The sequence below is a fragment of the Hemiscyllium ocellatum genome, chromosome 19 (genome assembly GCF_020745735.1).
Source record: "Hemiscyllium ocellatum isolate sHemOce1 chromosome 19, sHemOce1.pat.X.cur, whole genome shotgun sequence".
In the NCBI taxonomy this organism is placed as follows: Eukaryota; Metazoa; Chordata; class Chondrichthyes; order Orectolobiformes; family Hemiscylliidae; genus Hemiscyllium; species Hemiscyllium ocellatum.
The window spans coordinates 16,263,058-16,281,428 of NC_083419.1; the positions used below are offsets into that span (position 1 = coordinate 16,263,058).

At 40.3% G+C, this 18,371-nt stretch overlaps 1 protein-coding gene across 1 annotated transcript in view; it reads left to right on the forward strand.

The window, feature by feature from the left end:
* Positions 1–18,371, forward strand: part of cep290 (centrosomal protein 290) — a 144,830-nt gene that overhangs the window by 103,824 nt on the left and 22,635 nt on the right. The window contains exons 41-45 of the mRNA XM_060839688.1: positions 5,026–5,157; positions 8,233–8,378; positions 10,873–11,028; positions 14,004–14,127; positions 16,097–16,231. Coding sequence (XP_060695671.1) covers positions 5,026–5,157; positions 8,233–8,378; positions 10,873–11,028; positions 14,004–14,127; positions 16,097–16,231 — 693 coding nt within the window. The remainder of the gene's footprint in view (positions 1–5,025; positions 5,158–8,232; positions 8,379–10,872; positions 11,029–14,003; positions 14,128–16,096; positions 16,232–18,371) is intronic.

Sequence of the window (18,371 nt, forward strand, 5' to 3'; positions counted from 1 at the left end):
TTCCTAGAAGCATGACATTCCAACCGGAACTCTATCAACAAACACATCGAATTAGACCCCATTTACCACCCCCTGAGAAAAGGAACAGGAAGTGACTTCACCACAGGAAATGACATCACCAACCCAAAGAAACCCAAGCATATAAATAGAAAGCAGGAATTATCAGCAGTGCTTCGCCTGAGGCCCACTGAAGATTAGATTACTTACAGTGTGGAAACAGGCCCTTCGTCCTAACAAGCCCACACTGACCCTTCGAAGAGCAACCCACCCAGACCCATTCCCCTGCATTTACCCCATCACCTAACACTACGGGCAATTAGCATAACCTACACATTTTTGGACTGTGGGAGGGAACCGGAGCACCTGGAGGAAACCCACGCAGACACAGGGAGAATGTGCAAACTGAACCCGGGTCTCTGGCACTGTGAGGCAGCAGTGCTAACCACTGTGCCACCGTGCCAACCTAATGTTACCTAGTAGGCACTCTCAGCTGGATTCTTGTGTACTGTTGCCGGAATGTTGTCAGGGCCCATCCCCTATGCAATATTCAGATGTTACCTAGTAGGGTGATGAAACGTCTGGAAATGAACCTTCCAGCTCAGGAGCAAACCTGCATCCATAACCTCAACCTGAGCTACAAATCTTCTCAAAACTCCTTATGTAGTCAACAGTGAACATTCCCATTTCTGTCCTTACGAAGGAGGGAAGTGCATTGATGAAGGAGCTGAAGATGGTTGGGCCTAGACACTACCCTGAGTAACTAATGTAGAGATATCCCAGAGCTGAGATAACTGACCTCAAATAACCACAACCATCTTTCAATGTACCAGGTTTGACTCCAACCATTAGAGCAGGTTAGGCAGCATCCAAGGAACAGGAAATTCGACGTTTCGGGCATAACCCGAAACGTCGAATTTCCTGTTCCTTGGATGCTGCCTAACCTGCTGTGCTTTAACCAGCAACACATTTTCAGCTGTGATCTCCAGCATCTGCAGACCTCATTTTTTACTCCAACCATTAGAGAGTTTGTTCACTGATTTCCATTGATTCTAGTTTTGCTCGGGCTCCTTGATGGCACTCTCAGCTGAATTCTTGTGTACTGTTGCTGGAATGTTGTCAGGGCCCATTGCCTTGGCAATATTCAGTGCCTCAACCGTTTCTTAATATCACATGGTGGGAATTGAATCGGCTGAAAGCTGGCATTTCTGATGCTGGAGACCATTGGAGGAGGCTGAGATGATCATCCATATGGCACTTCTGGCTGAAGATTGTTGTGAATGTTTCAGCCTTATCTTTTGAAATGACATGTGGGTCTCTTCCATGACTGAGATTGGGTGTACTTGTGGAGCCTCCTTCTCCTCCACTATTCTCGACTGGATATGACAGAAATGCAGAGCTTAGATCTGATGTGTTAGTTATGGAATTGCTTGGATCTGTGTATCACTTGCTGTTTATGCCATTTGGCATACAAGTAGTCTTGTTTGATAGCTTCACCAGGTTGACACCTCATTTTTGAGTATGCCTGGTGCTGCTCCTGGCATGCCCTTCTGCACTCTCCATTGAACCAGGATTGATCGCCTGGCTTGATGGTAATGGTTGAACGGATTAAATGCTGGTCATGAGATTATAGATTGTGTTGGAGTACAATTCTGCTGCTGTTGATGGCCCATGGCTCCTGAAAAATGACCAGTCTCAAGTTGCTAGATCTGTTCGAAATCTGTCCCATTTAGCACATTGAGAGTGCCATTGCTTGTAGAGAAAGCAGCTACTCTGTTCTTAAGTAGCTTATTTCTTTGTTTGTCCATGACTTTTACAAGGAGCAATGCTGGAATGCATAGACCATTAATTTTACATCAACTCCACTTTCCTGTCATATTGCCATATCTCTCAATTCCTTTTGTGCCCAAAAATCTGTTAGTCTCTGCCTTCAGTATACTTTGTGAATCAGTATCCACGTCTCTCTGGAGTGATCGAATCCTCTGAAAGAAGACAACTCTATGTATTTCAGTCTTAAACAATTGCCAGCTAATCCTGAAATTGCAATCCTTAATTCTTGACTCTCCATAAAAGGAACACAATTTGTTGCTACCTACTCTGCCATACACTGTCAGCATTTTAGAATTCGCGAGTCATAGAGACATACAGCACATAAACAGACCCTTTGGTCCAACGCATCCATGCCGAACAGATGTCCTAACCCAATCTAGTTCCATTTGCCAGCACTTCTTCCATATCCCTCAAGACCCTTCCTATTCATATACCCACCCAAATGCCTTTCAAATGTTGTAATTGTACTAGCCTCCACCACTTCCTCTGGCAGCTCATTCCATACACACACCATCCACTGTGTGAAAAAGTTGTCCCTTAGGTCACTTTTGAATTTTTCCCTTCTCACCCTAAACCTTTGCCTTCTAGTCTGGACTCCCCCACCCGAGGGAAAAAGACCTTGTCTATTTACCTTATCCATGCCCCTCATGATTTTATAAACTTCTATACGGTCACCCCTCAGGCTCCGACACTCCAGGGAAAACAACTCCAGCCTATTCAACCTCTCCCTATAGCTCAAATCCTCCAACCCTGACAACATCCTTGTAAATCTTTTCTGAACCCTTTCAAGTTTCACACATCTTTCCAATAGGAAGGAGACCAGAATTGCATGCAGCATTCCAAAAGTGTCCTAACTGATGTCCTGTACAGCCCCAAAATGATTTCCCAACTCCTTTACTCAACGCTCTGACCAAAAAAGGAAAACATACTAAACACCTTCTTCACTATCCTATCTACCTGCGACCCTACTTTCAAGGAGCTATGAACCTGCACTCCAAGGTCTCTTTGTTCAGCAACACACCCCAGGACCATTAAGCCATTGTACATTTCAATTAGATGGCATCTTATTCTTCTGACTCCAGAGAATTTCCGTCCTCCCTCTGTCCTCTTGGACAGCCCTCAAATCTAGAAATGTGAACCTTCACTGGCACTCCCTTCTAAGCAACATTTTATCCTTCCTCAGGTAAGGACATACTGCCTTGTAGGATGTAGGAATTGGGATAGAGCCTGCAACATGACAGTTAGTATATCAAAACTGAATAGAAATTACTTACAAATTATGTTCATTCAAAAGCCTACCCATTCGAGGGGGACACACTGATGTCTTTTGACCAGTTGGCTCGGAAATATTAAGTCGCCCAGTAGGGACCTCTTCAGTTTTTCTCATTACAATATTTCATTCATAAAGAGACCACACTTCTAACTGATTCCTATATATCTGACACAGAAAAGATGGTGCTGAGTACTGAGAACACACTTTCTGTCAGCAATCTCTTTGACCTGTTGGGAGAGGGCTCCTCGGACGAGTCTGTGCAGCTCTGTAAGTTATGGGAGAGGGAGCTTGACGTTAAGGTCTCCTCAGAAACGTGGGAGGATATCTGGGAAAATGCAAGAAGGATCTCGATCTGCAATAGGACCAATTGAAGATTCTCCACAGGGTCCGCTTAGTTCCAGATCGCTTCTCAAAATTTAAAGTGGGAGTATCTCCAATATTCCCCAAATGCAAGATGAGAGTGGGTACATTCAGTCATAGCCTGTGGCAGGACCAGAGACAATGGGCATACTGGAGCGTTGTGGTAGGTGAAATAGAGAAGGTCTTGGAGACAGAGGTGGAGGTGGACCCGGTATCTTTTCTTTTTGACCTAGTTAATCTACTTCCATTAGATACATACAAAAAAAAGCTTTTCAATCTCCTAATTTTTTGTGCAAGAAAGAAAGTTCTGTTAGTGTGCGTGTCTGAAATCCTCCCCCCCTGCTGTCGAGCTGGCATAAGCTTGTCATGGAACACGTCCCTTTGGACTCTCTTATGAGTATGGTGTACGATAAACTAAGAATGTTTACAAGACGTGGCGGCCCTTTTTGGACTACTTGGGTACAGATATGTCTGCCATACTAATAAGGGTGCTTATATAGCCATGACAATTCTGTTTAATGAATCGGGTATACAAAGAGGAAGAATTACAAACACATGAATATTTACAAATTTATGCTCTCGATGGTCGAGGGCTATTACTCTGTTTTGCTGAGCAGTATCATTATTATCATTGTCATGATTTATTGGTGAGTTGTTAGTAATTATTTATTTATCTAATTAGTGGGTTTCTTTGTATTGTTTTGAATTATTTGGGTTTGTATTTGTTGTAATATTCAAAATAACTTTTTTTTCTCCATAAATAAATAAATAAATTATATATATATATATATATAAAAATATTAAAAAAGCCTTCTGCAACATTGGGTCCACAGGAAATATGATTTATTGCATGGCAGCTTCTTAGTCCTGATAGATTGTGGCAACATCTCTAAAGCAGGGACAATCTTTAGAATAGAGGAGACATATGTGATGGAATTAAAAAGATATTAATTAATATACTGCAAATGTTTTATTATTTGGCACTTATGGGACTAGGAGTGTCAAATATTCCAGAAAATCAAGAGGTCCACATAGTCAATATAAAAACACACACAAAGTAATAGAAACGTAATGCAGGGGATATATATATACATCACTGTTGTCCTATATTTACAGCATAATTCAGTTAAATAATAATGCAACTTTGCTTTTAATAAAACTTATCGGCAGAGAGCCTTCTTACTTGTATCCTCAACTGATTACTCGGCCATCACTGTATTTGAGGAGAAATTGAATCAACTATTGACATTTTGTGTGACCATTTGATTGAATGAGCATATTTACACTGAGGTAAACAAATTTTAAAAACTGTAATAATTGCACAGAACAATACAGTTAACTTGGCAATATTTGTGGTATAGCATTTTTGCTGAATCGCAGAGAGTGCTGGTTCATAGGTTAAAACAAAGTTTGTTGTATTACAGAAGTGTTTTTCATATTAAGTATATTTTATATGTGTTCTGCTAACACCTAAGTTAGATGTAGAAAAATGGACAGCGTATGTTCATGATCATACAAATATCGCAAAATTTTAAATCTTTTTGACATTAATTCTAATATTTCAGACAAAGACTGAGACTGACAATAAACAGAGCGTAATTGATGAACTGCAGAAAAAGGTTAGAAGATTGGAATGTGAACTCGATCAGAAGGTGGCACCTGAGCAAATGGAGAGAAAGGTTTTGAAAGAAGAGAGGGTAAGCTTTCACAGCCTGAGACTGATGTCACAGCTTCTCGTTTAACCAAATATTAAGCTCAAAAACAAACAATATACTTGAGATCCAAATACCTTGGACTGGATTGAATAGAATTTTTGGCCTGACAACTTGTTTTGATATAAATTAAATTCAGACTTGCTCCTTAATAATATTGTGTAAACCTACTCCTGTTTCCCTTTCCATAAATATATGATAAACGCCTTTTGTTTTTTGCTGAAACACAGAATAATGTGACAGAAACCAGTTTCTAAATAGTCCTGCAGACCATACTTTCAAAGAAACATTTTGACAATGAAAAATAAAAATCCAAATACACTCTTGTGATTTAACATGGTCTGTCAGTCAGCATTCTGTTTGTAGCTCTCTTGCCTTTTTGTGAGAAGGCTATGGGTTTAAGTCCCACTCCAAGATTTGAGCACAACATTCTAGGCTGACAGTCCGCTATAGTCCCGAGAAAGTGCTGCATTGTCAGAGGTCATATTTCAGATGAAACATTTTAATGAAGACCTCATCTGCTCCTCAAATGAGATATTAAATCAAGGCCCCATTTTCCCTCTTGAGTGGATGTGGAAGATCCCATAAAGTATCAAGTGTCATCCACAGGTATCCTGATCAATATTTATCCCTTGATCAGCATCACATTATCTGTCCGTTTTCATATTCCTATTTTTGTGAGTTAGCCATGCACATATTAGCAGGTACGTTTCCTACAATACAGCAATGACTACAGTCAAAAACAACTTCATTTGCTACAGAGCATTTTGAGATATCTGGTTATTGTGAAAGGCACTATATAAAGTTTACACGATATTATTAAGGCACTATATATAAGAGAGGCGGCACAGTGGCTGAGTGGTTAGCAGTGCTGTCTCACAGCGCCAGGGGCTCGCGTTCGATTCCTGCCTTGGCCAACTTCTGTGGGCAGCATGGTGGCACAGTGGTTAGCACTGCTGCCTCACAGCGCCAGAGACCTGGGTTCAATTCCTGACTCAGGCGACTGACTGTGTGGAGTTTGCACATTCTCCCCGTGTCTGTGTGGGTTTCCTCCAGATGCTCCGGTTTCCTCCCACAGTCCAAAGATGTGCGGGTCAGGTGAATTGGCCATGCTAAATTGCCCGTAGTGTTAGGTAAGGGGTAAATGTAGGGATATGGGTAGGTTGCGCTTCGGCGGGTCGGTGTGGACTTGTTGGGCCGAAGGGCCTGTTTCCACACTGTAAGTAATCTAATAAATGCAGGTCTTTTTCTTTATTTCATTAGCAGAACTATATACAGTAACGAAGGAAGTTCTTTTGATTGTAAATGAAGGATAATGTTACAAACCCTTCTGTTGCAAACTTTGTCAACAAATTACTATCTTACTGTACCTTTATCAAATATCTTATTTCTGAATTCTCATTATTAAATAAGTGTACTTTATTTTGAGCAAGGTGGATATGTGAAGACTAGGTTCAAACTGTTTTCTCAATGGATTAGAGCTTGATTGACTACTGCAGGCACCAGTAGCCTTTAGGCATGTTGCCATGGCAGCTCTACACTAGAGTCTCTTGACACACAATCAACAAAAATTAAAGCACTACTGCTGGAGTTCTTTTTGACGACGATAAGTAGCTGTTTAGAACAGAATTTAATTAACCAAGTTTGCAGTTAAGGCTGCATAAAAAGGTGCTGTGTTTTGTTTTCTCTTTTGATAAGGACCAGGTATTGTAATGTAACTTTTTCAATCGTTATTTGTACCCACTGGCGGCTATACTAGATTTGCACTGAGGTAGCTCTTAAGTGGTCAGTCAACTTTAGGTTTCAAGAGCAGCAAACAAAATTGCTGGAAATGTAACAGCAAGTTCGCTACTCCTCCCACAACTCTCCCCAAACAATGTTATATGACCAGTATACAGTATAAATTATGGTGAGGAAGAGATATGTTGTGGGTTTCAGTTCACCAGAAATTGTTGGACAATTGTTGCCGCTCCACCATTAATTTTGAATAAACCCATTATCACTTTGCCATGGGTTTCCTCATTGTGTGTCCTGAAATTGCTGGATCTGCACCACAAAGACAGATAAATTTCAACACAAATGTTTAAAGCTGATAATTTATGTCTGGAGGACTGTGTTAATGGTGTAATTTTTCTTTCCCACTTACCATTAAACTTGAAAGTTCCAAAAGCAAGCATCCAAAACTATGGAGCCTCACTCACCAAGTTAGCAGATTGTTCCCCAGAAGTTTCTTAAATTGAAATTTTCTTTTACTGTCTCTTTCTCTCTTTTGTTTAATTCTGCCTTTTTTTCTTCTTTATTTCTTTCTCGCTGTCTTCAATTCACTTGAATTCCTTCTGTCATACTCTTATTCTTCCCTATCCCTAAGTTTAATTGCATAAGAAGATAGATGATGGGTCCTGACATTTAGGAGATGCCTTGTTCCCTGCTATTCAATTCTCAATTGCAGCATTAACATTACACAATAAGCATACTCTTCATTTCTGTTTTTCACGCTAGTGTATAAATTGACATATATCCATGTTGTACTGCATCTGCATTGCGTTTGCTCACTCAGTCAACTTTCCAAATCATCTTGAAACCTCCTTGCAAACTCCTCACAACTGACAGCTTAGTTTTCTATCGTCAACAAATTTGGTAATGTTGCATTTTGCTTCCCTTATCCAGGTCATTTATACAATGCTGTGGCCAAAGCACTGATCTGGCACCCCACTAGTCACTGCCTGCCATTCAGAAAACAAAACATTTATTACCAGTATCTTGTTTCCTTTTTGTCAATGAATTCTCAATCCATAACAATATATTACCCCATATCCCATGTACTTTTAACTTACTCCTTATGAGGGATCTTACCAAAAGCCTTTTGAAAATCCAAATATGCCACATCCACTGTTTTGTCCTTATCTATTCTACTAGTTACATCTTTAAACAATTCCAGTAGATTTGTTAGTCTTCTCTCTTCTACAAAGAGCCTCTGTTTTTACTATTCTTAAAATAAATCAACCATAACTGAAGTAAACCATATTTTACATGAAACCCTTATTTTCCTTTATACTGCAGACTCCAAAAGAGGAAATAGTGAGGTGGGAAGAAGGCAAGAAGTGGCAGGCCAGATTGGAAGGATTGAAACATAAGCTGAAAGAAAAGGAGAAGGAACTGGAAACTATGACCAAGCAGATCACCACTTTAAAGGAATTATATACAAAGTAAGCCTTTAGTTTTGTGTGTTATTTCTCATCCTAATATACACCAGTAACTACTCTTTTTGCTTGCATTATGGAATTAGCTGGCAGGTTTGTCTTAAAACAGACTATGTAATCAAATAGTTTCTGCCAGTAAATTTAACTACCGAAGCATTAAATGTATTTGGTATGGGCTATAAAGTGCTTTGTCATTTCCAAGCAAAGATAATTGCCAGAAGAATATTATTATACACCAAGTTGTCAAGATTTTAAAAAGTCAGGTGTACTTTGCTTAATGTTGTCTTCTCCCTTTTTCACAGTGGCTGTCTCAATTGATATGCTCTCCCACCTGTTAGTATCTCGTCTTTTTGAAATGATCAGTCAATTTTATGGACAGCTTGTCTGTTTTGCCAGTTTAAAAAATCAATTGTGTTTGGTGATATTATCCGCAATTAGAGAGTGAATTATTTCAGATGCTGATTCCATCCAGTGTGACCTCTCTGCTTCCACCACCAGTCCAAGTACTAAATGACTTAGAATTTCTTCCAGTTCTCAGCTGCTAAAACTACAGTCCACGCTTTCATCATGTCCAGGATTGTTTTGTTGAATGTTCTCTTCACAGGTTTCCTCCTTTGCATTTTTCAGAGAGCTCAGTCAATCTCATACTCTGCAGAATACTGTTTTGCAAGCTTCCAGCTCTCCTCCATCCCACTAGTTAACGAGTTCCAATGACTGCTTGCTCCTCTTTCTTCCTTTCAAGACTCTTGTCCTCATTTACAATTACTTCCACAGTCTAATCTCTGCTAACCTGAATAACGGTCTCCACCCTTATATCTCAGCATTCACCACCTGCTCTGTTTCTGCTTTAATGTCTGGTCTCCAACTCTCCACTACTATATATGTGGTTAATGTTTTGGTCACTATGTATTTGCTCCCTATGACTTCCACTTACAACATTGACTTCTAAAAGCCTCTTTAAACTCATATCTTTAATGTTTTTGTCCTTTTCCATTAATTATCCATCTATAATTGATGTCCTCTCTTTGTCCTTTTCAAGCACTTTGAGTTATTCTCCTACATGAACATTGCAATAAACATAAAGAATTTTGGCATTTTAATGTGGTTTGTGCTGCTTACTCTTTTTGTTTTGTATTTAATCTCCTAATTTGGTATATCTCTTAAATCTGCTGTATGCTTGAATATCCTTGGTGCCTCATGTCTGTCCCCTTCAAGTTTATTTAGCACTACATCCATAATGAATCTGTTTTCCTAGTGTAAGTGAGGTCTCTTTGCAGCATCAAAATGGATTCATCAGTTATATGTTAGATTTACAGTAAAATATGTGTGAATCAATCCCATGTTAATAGTATTAGATGCCGATTTAATTCTGATTTAACTGATTTGAACCTAATCTTAACTCTTAAATAATAATTTACATCAGGTCATCTTATCCCTTTGGAATGAAGGGATTTGCTTCATGTATGATTGTCTCTAGATTTTCTTGCAGAAGCATTTCAGTGAAAGAGAAATGTACATTGATGACTAGTTAAGGGTAGACACATTTGTGAAAATTAATTTTCTTAGCTTAAATTTTTCATTGCAATTCAATTTTTATAGCCTTTAAGTTCATAGTTCCAAAGTTTCCTATACATTTCTAATATTGTTTTATTAAAATGTAGAGTTAAAAAAGAAGTGGCACCATCAAACACAAGCATCATTAAATGTTTAATTTTTAAAAAAATAACTAAGAGAAGTAATCATTTAAATTTCCTATAGCATTATCTCCAGTCAATAGAAAAAGTATATATGTGTAAATAAATGGTAATAATAGGAAAATTTCAGTAATGTACTCTACAGAGCTATCTACTGCTCATGACACACCCTGTTTACATTTTAAAAACTGAATAGGAAATCACAGAATCCATCATAAATTCCTACAGTGTGGAAACAGGCCATTTGGCCCAACAAGTCCACTCCGACCCTCTGAAGAGCGACCCTCTGAAGAGCAACCCACCCAGACCCATTCCCCTACCCAATTACTCTAAATTTCCCCTTACTAAAGCACCTAATCTACACATCCCTGAACACTATGGGCAATTTTGTATGGCCAATTTACCTAATTTGCACATTTTTGGATTGTGCGAGGAAACCGGAGCATCCGGAGGAAACCCATGCAGACACAGGGAGAATGTGCAAACTCCACACAGTCAACTGAGGCTGGAATCCAACCCGGGTCCCTGGCACAATGAGGCAGCAGTGCTAACCACTGAGCCACTGTGCCGCCTACAAAGAGTCCTTCATGGTAACATTAGCCTGTGTGGAAATGACCCCACACTGTCATGCATCATATTGCTTTGTAAACCGACCATCCAGTCAACTGAGTCAAACTAACCCACTAATGTTAATAGTCAAGTATGTTTGAAAATTCTGACAGTAGGAAATTAGTGTTGGAGGCAGATAGTGTCCTCATACATGGTCTTCATTAACATGAGGATGTTAAATGTGTATTCCTTGGCAGGGCTGATCAGGAAAAGGCAATTTTACAGAAGAAACTGAAAGCTCGTGGAATTACAGCTGACCAGGTAATAGGTGTCAGATCCATGGAATGCGATCGAGAGATTGAAGATTTAAGGAGAAAGAATACAGAGTTTCAAGATCAGATTGTGAGAATGAGGTGGGTAATGAGATAGATTGCTTTAAAATTATTGTTGCAAATATTCAGTTTACAGTGCCTGTATTTTAATGAAATGTTTTGGTTTGGGAATTAAAGTTGAAGTGTAGGAAATAGGATAAATGCAATTGAAGCAAATGGAATGTGTTACACTTAAAGGAGCCAGTGTTGGACTGGGGTGGACAAAGTTAAAAATCTCATAACACCCGGTTATAGTCCAACGGGATTATTTGGAAACACTAGCTTTTGGAGCGCTGCTCCTTCATCTGGTGATTGCAGAGCATAAGGTCATAAAATACAGAATTTATAGCAAAAGATTACAGTGTCATGCAACTGAAATGATAAATCGAACAAACCTGGATTGTTGTTAAGTTTTTCATCTTTTAGAATGGGTTGCAGCTTTCGGTTCATTAATATGTAAATCCCAGAACTTCTTTTAAGTCACTTCTCGACATAACTTAATATTTTATAACTGAGCTGAGCTGCAATGTCATCTTTTGTTATAAAACCTTAAGTTATCTCGAAAAGGTTACTTAAAAGAAGTTTGAGGATTTAAGTATTAATGAACTGAAACCTGCACCCATTCTAAAAGATGAAAGACTTAACAACAATCCAGGTTTGTTCAATATATCATTTCAGTTGCATAACACTTTAATCTTTTGCTTTAAATTCTATGTCTTATGATCTTATGCTCCACAGCCACCTGATGAAGGAGCAGGACTTCAAAAGCTAGTGTTTCCAAATAAACCTGTTGGACTATAACCTGGTGTTGTGCGATTTTTAACTTGGTACACTTAAAGGTTTGAGATCATGCTTCTTTAAGGGGTTGGCAGGTATAAAAATCTTAGGTGGGACTACTGAGCTGGAGGAGTGGTGACAACAAAGTAGTTACAATCCAGATCGAGTTGGATCTAAATTAGTTTAAAAGCCTACAGTTGACCCTGAAGGTTAGATTCACGATACCACAGAGCAGGCTTTATCATTATGAAGATGAGTAGTGCTTAAGAAGGTATTCTTATTTCAATGTATCAGCGTGTTTGTCAGGATGTTTTCCTATGCTGTCAGAATCTCAAATTGCAGATTTGAGATGGGAGAGAACATCAGTAGAATAAGTGTGTCCAGGCTGCACAAACACTCCTGGTAGCAGATTCCAGGCGGTTAGGGTTCAGGATGAATCCCAAGGAGTGGACCCAATCTCATTATTCTACTCCTGAAAATAATGACATGAAACATTCTTCTATTCCTTCACGGAATGTGGGCATTGATGGCAAGGCCAGCATTTTTTGCTCATTCCTAATTGCCCTTGATAAAGTGGTGCTAAGCTGCCTCCTTAAACTGCTCCAGTCTATGTGGGCTAGATACAAGCAGAGTACTATTAAGGAGGGAATGCCAAGCTTTTGACCCAGTGACAGTGAAGGAATGGTGTATAGTTCCAAGTCAGGATGGTGTGCTGGAGGATTTTGGAGAACTTTTGAGGTGGTTATTTTCACATGTATCTGCTCCCATTGATTTCTCTGTGGTAGAGATCATGGTTTTAGAAGGTGCTATCACAGGAGCCTTGGGGAGTTGCTGCAGTGCACTTTGGAGATGGCATATAGTGTTGCCACTGCAGAGGAAAGAGCGAATATTTGAGGCAGTGGATGGGACATCAGTCAAGAGGGCTGCTTTGTTCTGAATGATGTTGAACTTCCTGGTTGTTGTTGAAGTTGCATTCATCCAGGCAAGTTAGGAAGTATTCTGTCACACTCCTGACTTATGCCTTGTACATGGACAGGTTTTGGCAAATCAGGTGCTGAGTTACTTGCTGCAGAAGTCCTAGTCTCTTAGCAGCTCTTGTAGCTACAGTAAATTAGGTGTGTAGTCATTTGATGCCAATGATAAGAGGATTCAACATTGATAATTGCATTGAAAATCAGCATGATGGTTAGATTCTCTCTTGTTTGGAGTGGTTACTTATGGGCAGATGTGTGGCATGACTGTTACTTTCCAAGTTTGAATATGTCCTGTTCTTTTAAGAGCAATACTATCTTTCAATGAAAGAAAATGTCAGGCTGGATTAAATACAAACTGTTGCAGAGGGAAACACAGTGACCATGCTTGCTTCAGTGTGGGAGAGGTCTCTTTTTCATTTCCTAGTGCTGGGCATATTTCCCCTGATTTAATTCTGAGGGTGAAAAGGACTAGCATGAATTTGTGAAACTGGCAGAACTGTTCTGAAGAAGGGTCACTGGACCCAAACGTTAACACTGCTTTCTGTTTACAGATGCTGCCAGATGTCTGTTGTCTTTCCAGTAATTTCTGGATTTGTTTCTGATTTCCAGCATTCTATTCTTTGGTGGAATTGATGCACACAGCCATCTGATTGTACGTTAAGCTTATTAATGAGCCAATTAACACCCAATATCAATTAGCCTGCCGCTATTTAGCAGTGGCTCAGGGATTAAATTGTGTGGCTTTCCCTTGCCCTAGGAATTCCAGCCTGCAAACCCTTATCAGGTTTACCAATCATCTAATGGGGTGGAGTGCCTCAAGGTTTTGCATTCTGTGCTTGTTCAAAGAGCTTGGCACTGGATTGGGGATGGGGGCAATGAAACCATTTTGTCTGTTCCCCAACTGTAATCCAGACCCGCCTTTTGTTCTGGGGTTCCGTGCCTCTGGTTAATGCTGATTGCCACCCATCCCTTTAGCCATGGTGTCTCTAATCCGCAGTCAGCAGCTCTTTGCTCATACTGTATGAGACCTCAATCGCAAGGGAGACCCAGCGTTGGCCACTTAATTGTCTGAAAGGTACTTCACTCTGCATGTCTCAGCCACCAAACTGACGAGGAGGGCTCCCTACCTATGCGGTGACAGATGCATGAGTTAGACTTTGTCAGCCTTACAGAACCCTGGCCTTAATTGCACTTTAAATGTTTTTGATTCCATCTTAATCAAGATCCATTTGATGCACATAATAATTGTTTGTTTTTTTATCCCAGGCAACAGCAAGCTTTACCACGGGATTCAGTAGTGGAAGACTTAACTTTGAAAAATCAATATCTGCATGAAAAAGTCCAAGCTTTAGAAAAGCAGCTGTCAAAGAATGTACTATCCAGACCATCAGTATGTATTTGTTTTAATGCTTTAGAGATAACGTAACCAACAGAATTCAAGAGCTGAATCTTACAGACACATTGGATGTTTTCCTATGCTGTAACAACGTTTTGAAAGAGTTATCCAGTTAGTCCCAACAGTGCTTCCCCTTTGAGAAGAGTAGTCATTTATGTTTGTCTTTTTTTTGGGGGTCGAGCGCTATTCATCCAGAAACACAAATTGTCAGAGAAACTCAGCAGGTCTAGCAACATCTGTGAAGAGAATTCAGCGTTAACGTTTCGAGTCCAGTGACCCTTTTCCAGAATTGATAGGTGGTATAGGAAAAGGTGGTATAAATGCTAAAAGGGAAGGAGGGGAAGGGAAAGGAATAAGCAGATAAGTGGAGATGGAGCCCAAAGAGAGAGAGTTGCTATTAGGCAGACAAGGGAATGGGTGATAGTCAGCCAGAGATAAAGAAAAGCTGATGATGGGGATTGTAAATAGTGAAAATGGGTGATGACAGGGTCTGCTTTCAACACCATACTTCTCCAGCAATTTCTGTTTTTGTTGCTGACTTCCAGCATCTGCAGTTATTTGTTTTATCACCCATTTTAGAATATTTGAAAGAAGGCATTATTGACTATAAACAAGTATACTGACAGAAGACTTTGGGAGGAATGTTCTCAAAACACATTGATCCTTGATATCCCAAAATCTTTGATTCTGTTTTCAAAATATATCGTTTTAGTTTTTAAATTACTCATTCATTTGAATTTCCAGCACCGACCTTTTAACCTTCCACAATTGTGTCAGTTAAACAATAAAATAATTGTACAAAGGACATCTTATTGGTAGCACAGAGATGGTTAACTTTAATAGGGTGTTTTTTGTATTCCTTTTGACAGTCGAAATTGCAGAGTATTGGTTAAAAGAAATGCAGCTGATATTCTGAAGTACTGTATTACTGTTGTTGCATATTCTAAATGTGAAATTATATCTGTACTTTTCCACATGACCTTTCACCAACTTTTTTTTCTCTCTGTGTGTCTTATCTGTCTTTCTTATCACCTATCTTCAACTTATTTGCAATAAACATGTTCTCAATACAGACTATGGATCCCAGTGCAGACTTTGAATCTAAAGGATCTGCATTCGTGGATATTTTTAGTGAATTCAGGACTGATGGAAGTGTAAAAATGAAAACAAAGAAGAAATATTTTAAGAAATCAACATTGGCCTTTGGAACAAGTACTAAAATTTGCAGTGAACAAGAAAATGCATGTTCAAATGAAACTGGGGAAACTGCTGGCCTGGACAATGATAAACATGATAAGCATTCCAGTGATACTAAGATGCAGTCAAGATTGAGACAAGTGGATGTGTGCACTGAAATCCAGACAGAGGAGCCTTTGGCAAAACAGACAGGTCCTAGTGCAGGTAATATAAACGGAGAACAGCCCTTTATGAAAGAAAGGGCAGAAATAAGCCAGGCAGCTGAAAAGGAAAAACCAGAGCAAGGATCTGATAACAGCTTGGGAGATGATATCAGACAGTCGGAAGTAAATGATCCTCTGCTGGATTCAGTAAGCAATGGAGAGACCATATATGGTGAGAGTGAACCAAGTATTGCGACAGGGGAAGAGGTTGAACAGATGACGGAGGAAGATCCTGTAGAAGATCAGGGAGGGACAGAATCTGAGATGCACAGAATTCCTGAAAAAAAACTCCAGGTTATTCAACTATGAAATGTAACTTAAAGAATATGCCCTCTCCTACCTCGAGCAGTAGATGATTTTGCTTTGGCTCAGTAGCAAAGTTTCTAAAAAGTCTGAAATATGAGTAGTGTGTGCATCCCTTCAAAGTAAACACCTGTCTTAGTTTGACCTACCGTTCCATTCATCCGTTACTTATCTCAGTTTTACTTTAGAGGGATCCTTCTACGTGGTGCTGCGTTTGGGGTAGGGATGTTTCTGAAGACCTATTCTATTGTGTACTCTAGACCCCTGGAGTGGGAGCTGATGCTTCAGCTCAGAAGGAACAAGAACTTCAGAGAGAGAACCTCAGGCTGGCTGCAGAGAACGTGGAGCTGCGTTTTCAACTAGAGCAAGCTGACAAGGACTTGCCACGATTAAAGGTCAGACATGCGTGAGCACCCATAGTTTGAGAGGGGGAGATGATGGCGTAGCAGTAATGGAATTGCAATCCAGAGGCTCTCACTCACCCTCCCAGAATGTGAGTTCAAATCACACTACGACAGCTATAGACTTTGAAATCAATTAATTGAAGCTGGAATTGAAAGCTAGCTTCACTGATGGTGACCATGACAACTGTCATAGAATACTGAATAGTACAGCACAGGAACAAGGCCTTCAGCCCATCATTTCTGTGCCAACCATGATGCCATTCTAAACTAATCCCATCTGCCTGCACATGGTCCATATCACGCTATTCCTTGGCTGTTCACGTCTCTGCCTAAATGCCTGTTAAACTTTGCTAATGTGTCTGCTTATGTCATCTCCCCTGGCAACTCGTTGCAGGCATCTGGCAATGTCTGTTTACAAACATTTGCCTCACACATCTTCTTTAAACTTTTCCCTTCTCGCCTTAAACCTATGCTCCCGAGTATTTAACATTTCTGCCCTGGAATAACGACTGTGACTATTCGCCCTACCCATGCCTCTCGTAATTCTATGGACTTGTATCATGTCGTTCCACAGTCTCCAACACTCTAGTGAAAATAGTCCAGGTTTGTCCAATGTCTCCTTATAGTTCATACAATCCAGGCGACATCCTGGTAAACCTCTTTTGCACCTTCTCCAAACCCTCCACATCCTTCCAGTAATGTAGCAGCTGGAACTGCACCCAGTATTCCAAATGAGGCCTAACTAAATTTTTGTACATATGCAACATGACTAGCCTTGACCGATGAAGGCAAGCATGCCATACACCTTCTTTAACACATTATCCACTTGTGTTGCCATTTTCACAGAGCTATGGACTTGCAACCCAAGATCCCTCTATGTCAATACTCCTAAGGATCCTGCCATTCACTGTATACTTTCCTCTTGCATTTGAGTTAGAACGTAGAACATTACAGCACAGTACAGGCCCTTTGGCCCTCAATGTTATACCGTCCTGTGAAACCAATCCAAAGCCCATCCAACCCACACTATTCCATTTTCGTCCATATGCCTATCCAATGACCACTTATATGTCCGTAGAGTTGGCGAGTCTACAACTGTTGCAGGCAGTGCATTCCATGCCCCTACTACTCTCTGAATAAAGAAGCTACCTCTGACATCTGTCCTATATCTATCACCCCTCAATTTGAAGCTATGCCCCCTCGTGCTAGCCATTGCCATTCGTGGAAAAAGGCTCTCATTGTCCACCCGATCTAACTCTCTGATTATCTTGTCTGTCTCAACTAAGTCACCTCTCGATCTTCTTCTCTCTAACGAAAACAGCCTCAAGTCCCTCAACCTTTCCTCATAAGACTTTCCATGCATAGCAGGCAACATCCTGGTAAATCTCCTCGGAACCTTTTCCAAAGCTTCCACATCCTTCCTATAATGCGATGACCAGAACTGCATGCAATACTCCAAGTGCGGCCACACCAGAGTTTTGTACAGTTGCAGCATGACCTTGTGGTTCCGAAACTTGATCCCTCTAACAATGAAAGCTGACACCATATGCCGTCTTAACAGCCCTTTCAACCTGGGTGGCAACTTTGCGGGATCAATGTACATGGACACTGAGATCTCTCTGCTCATCTACACTACCAAGAATCTTACCATTCGCTGGGTATTCTGCATTCCTGTTACTCCTTCCAAAGTGAATCACTTCACACCTTTCTGCATTAAACTCCATTTGCCTCCTTTCAGCCCAGCTCTGCAGCTTATCTATGTCCCTCCGTAACCTACAACATCCTTCCTCACTATCCACAACTCTACCGACCTTACTGTCATCTGTAAATTTGCTAACCCATCCTTCTACGCCCTTACCCAGGTCTTCTTTAAAAATGACAGACAGCAGTGGACCCAAAGCAGATCCTTGCAGTACACCAGTAGTAACTGAACTCCATGATGAACATTTCCCATCAACCACCACCCTTCTTTCAGCTAGCCAATTTCCAATCGAAACCACTAAATCGCTCTCAAGGTCTCCTTATTTTGTGCAGTAGCCTACCATGGGGAATTTTATTAAATGCCTTACTGAAATCCATATACACCACATCAACAGCTTTACCCTCATCCATCTGTTGGTCACCTTCTCAA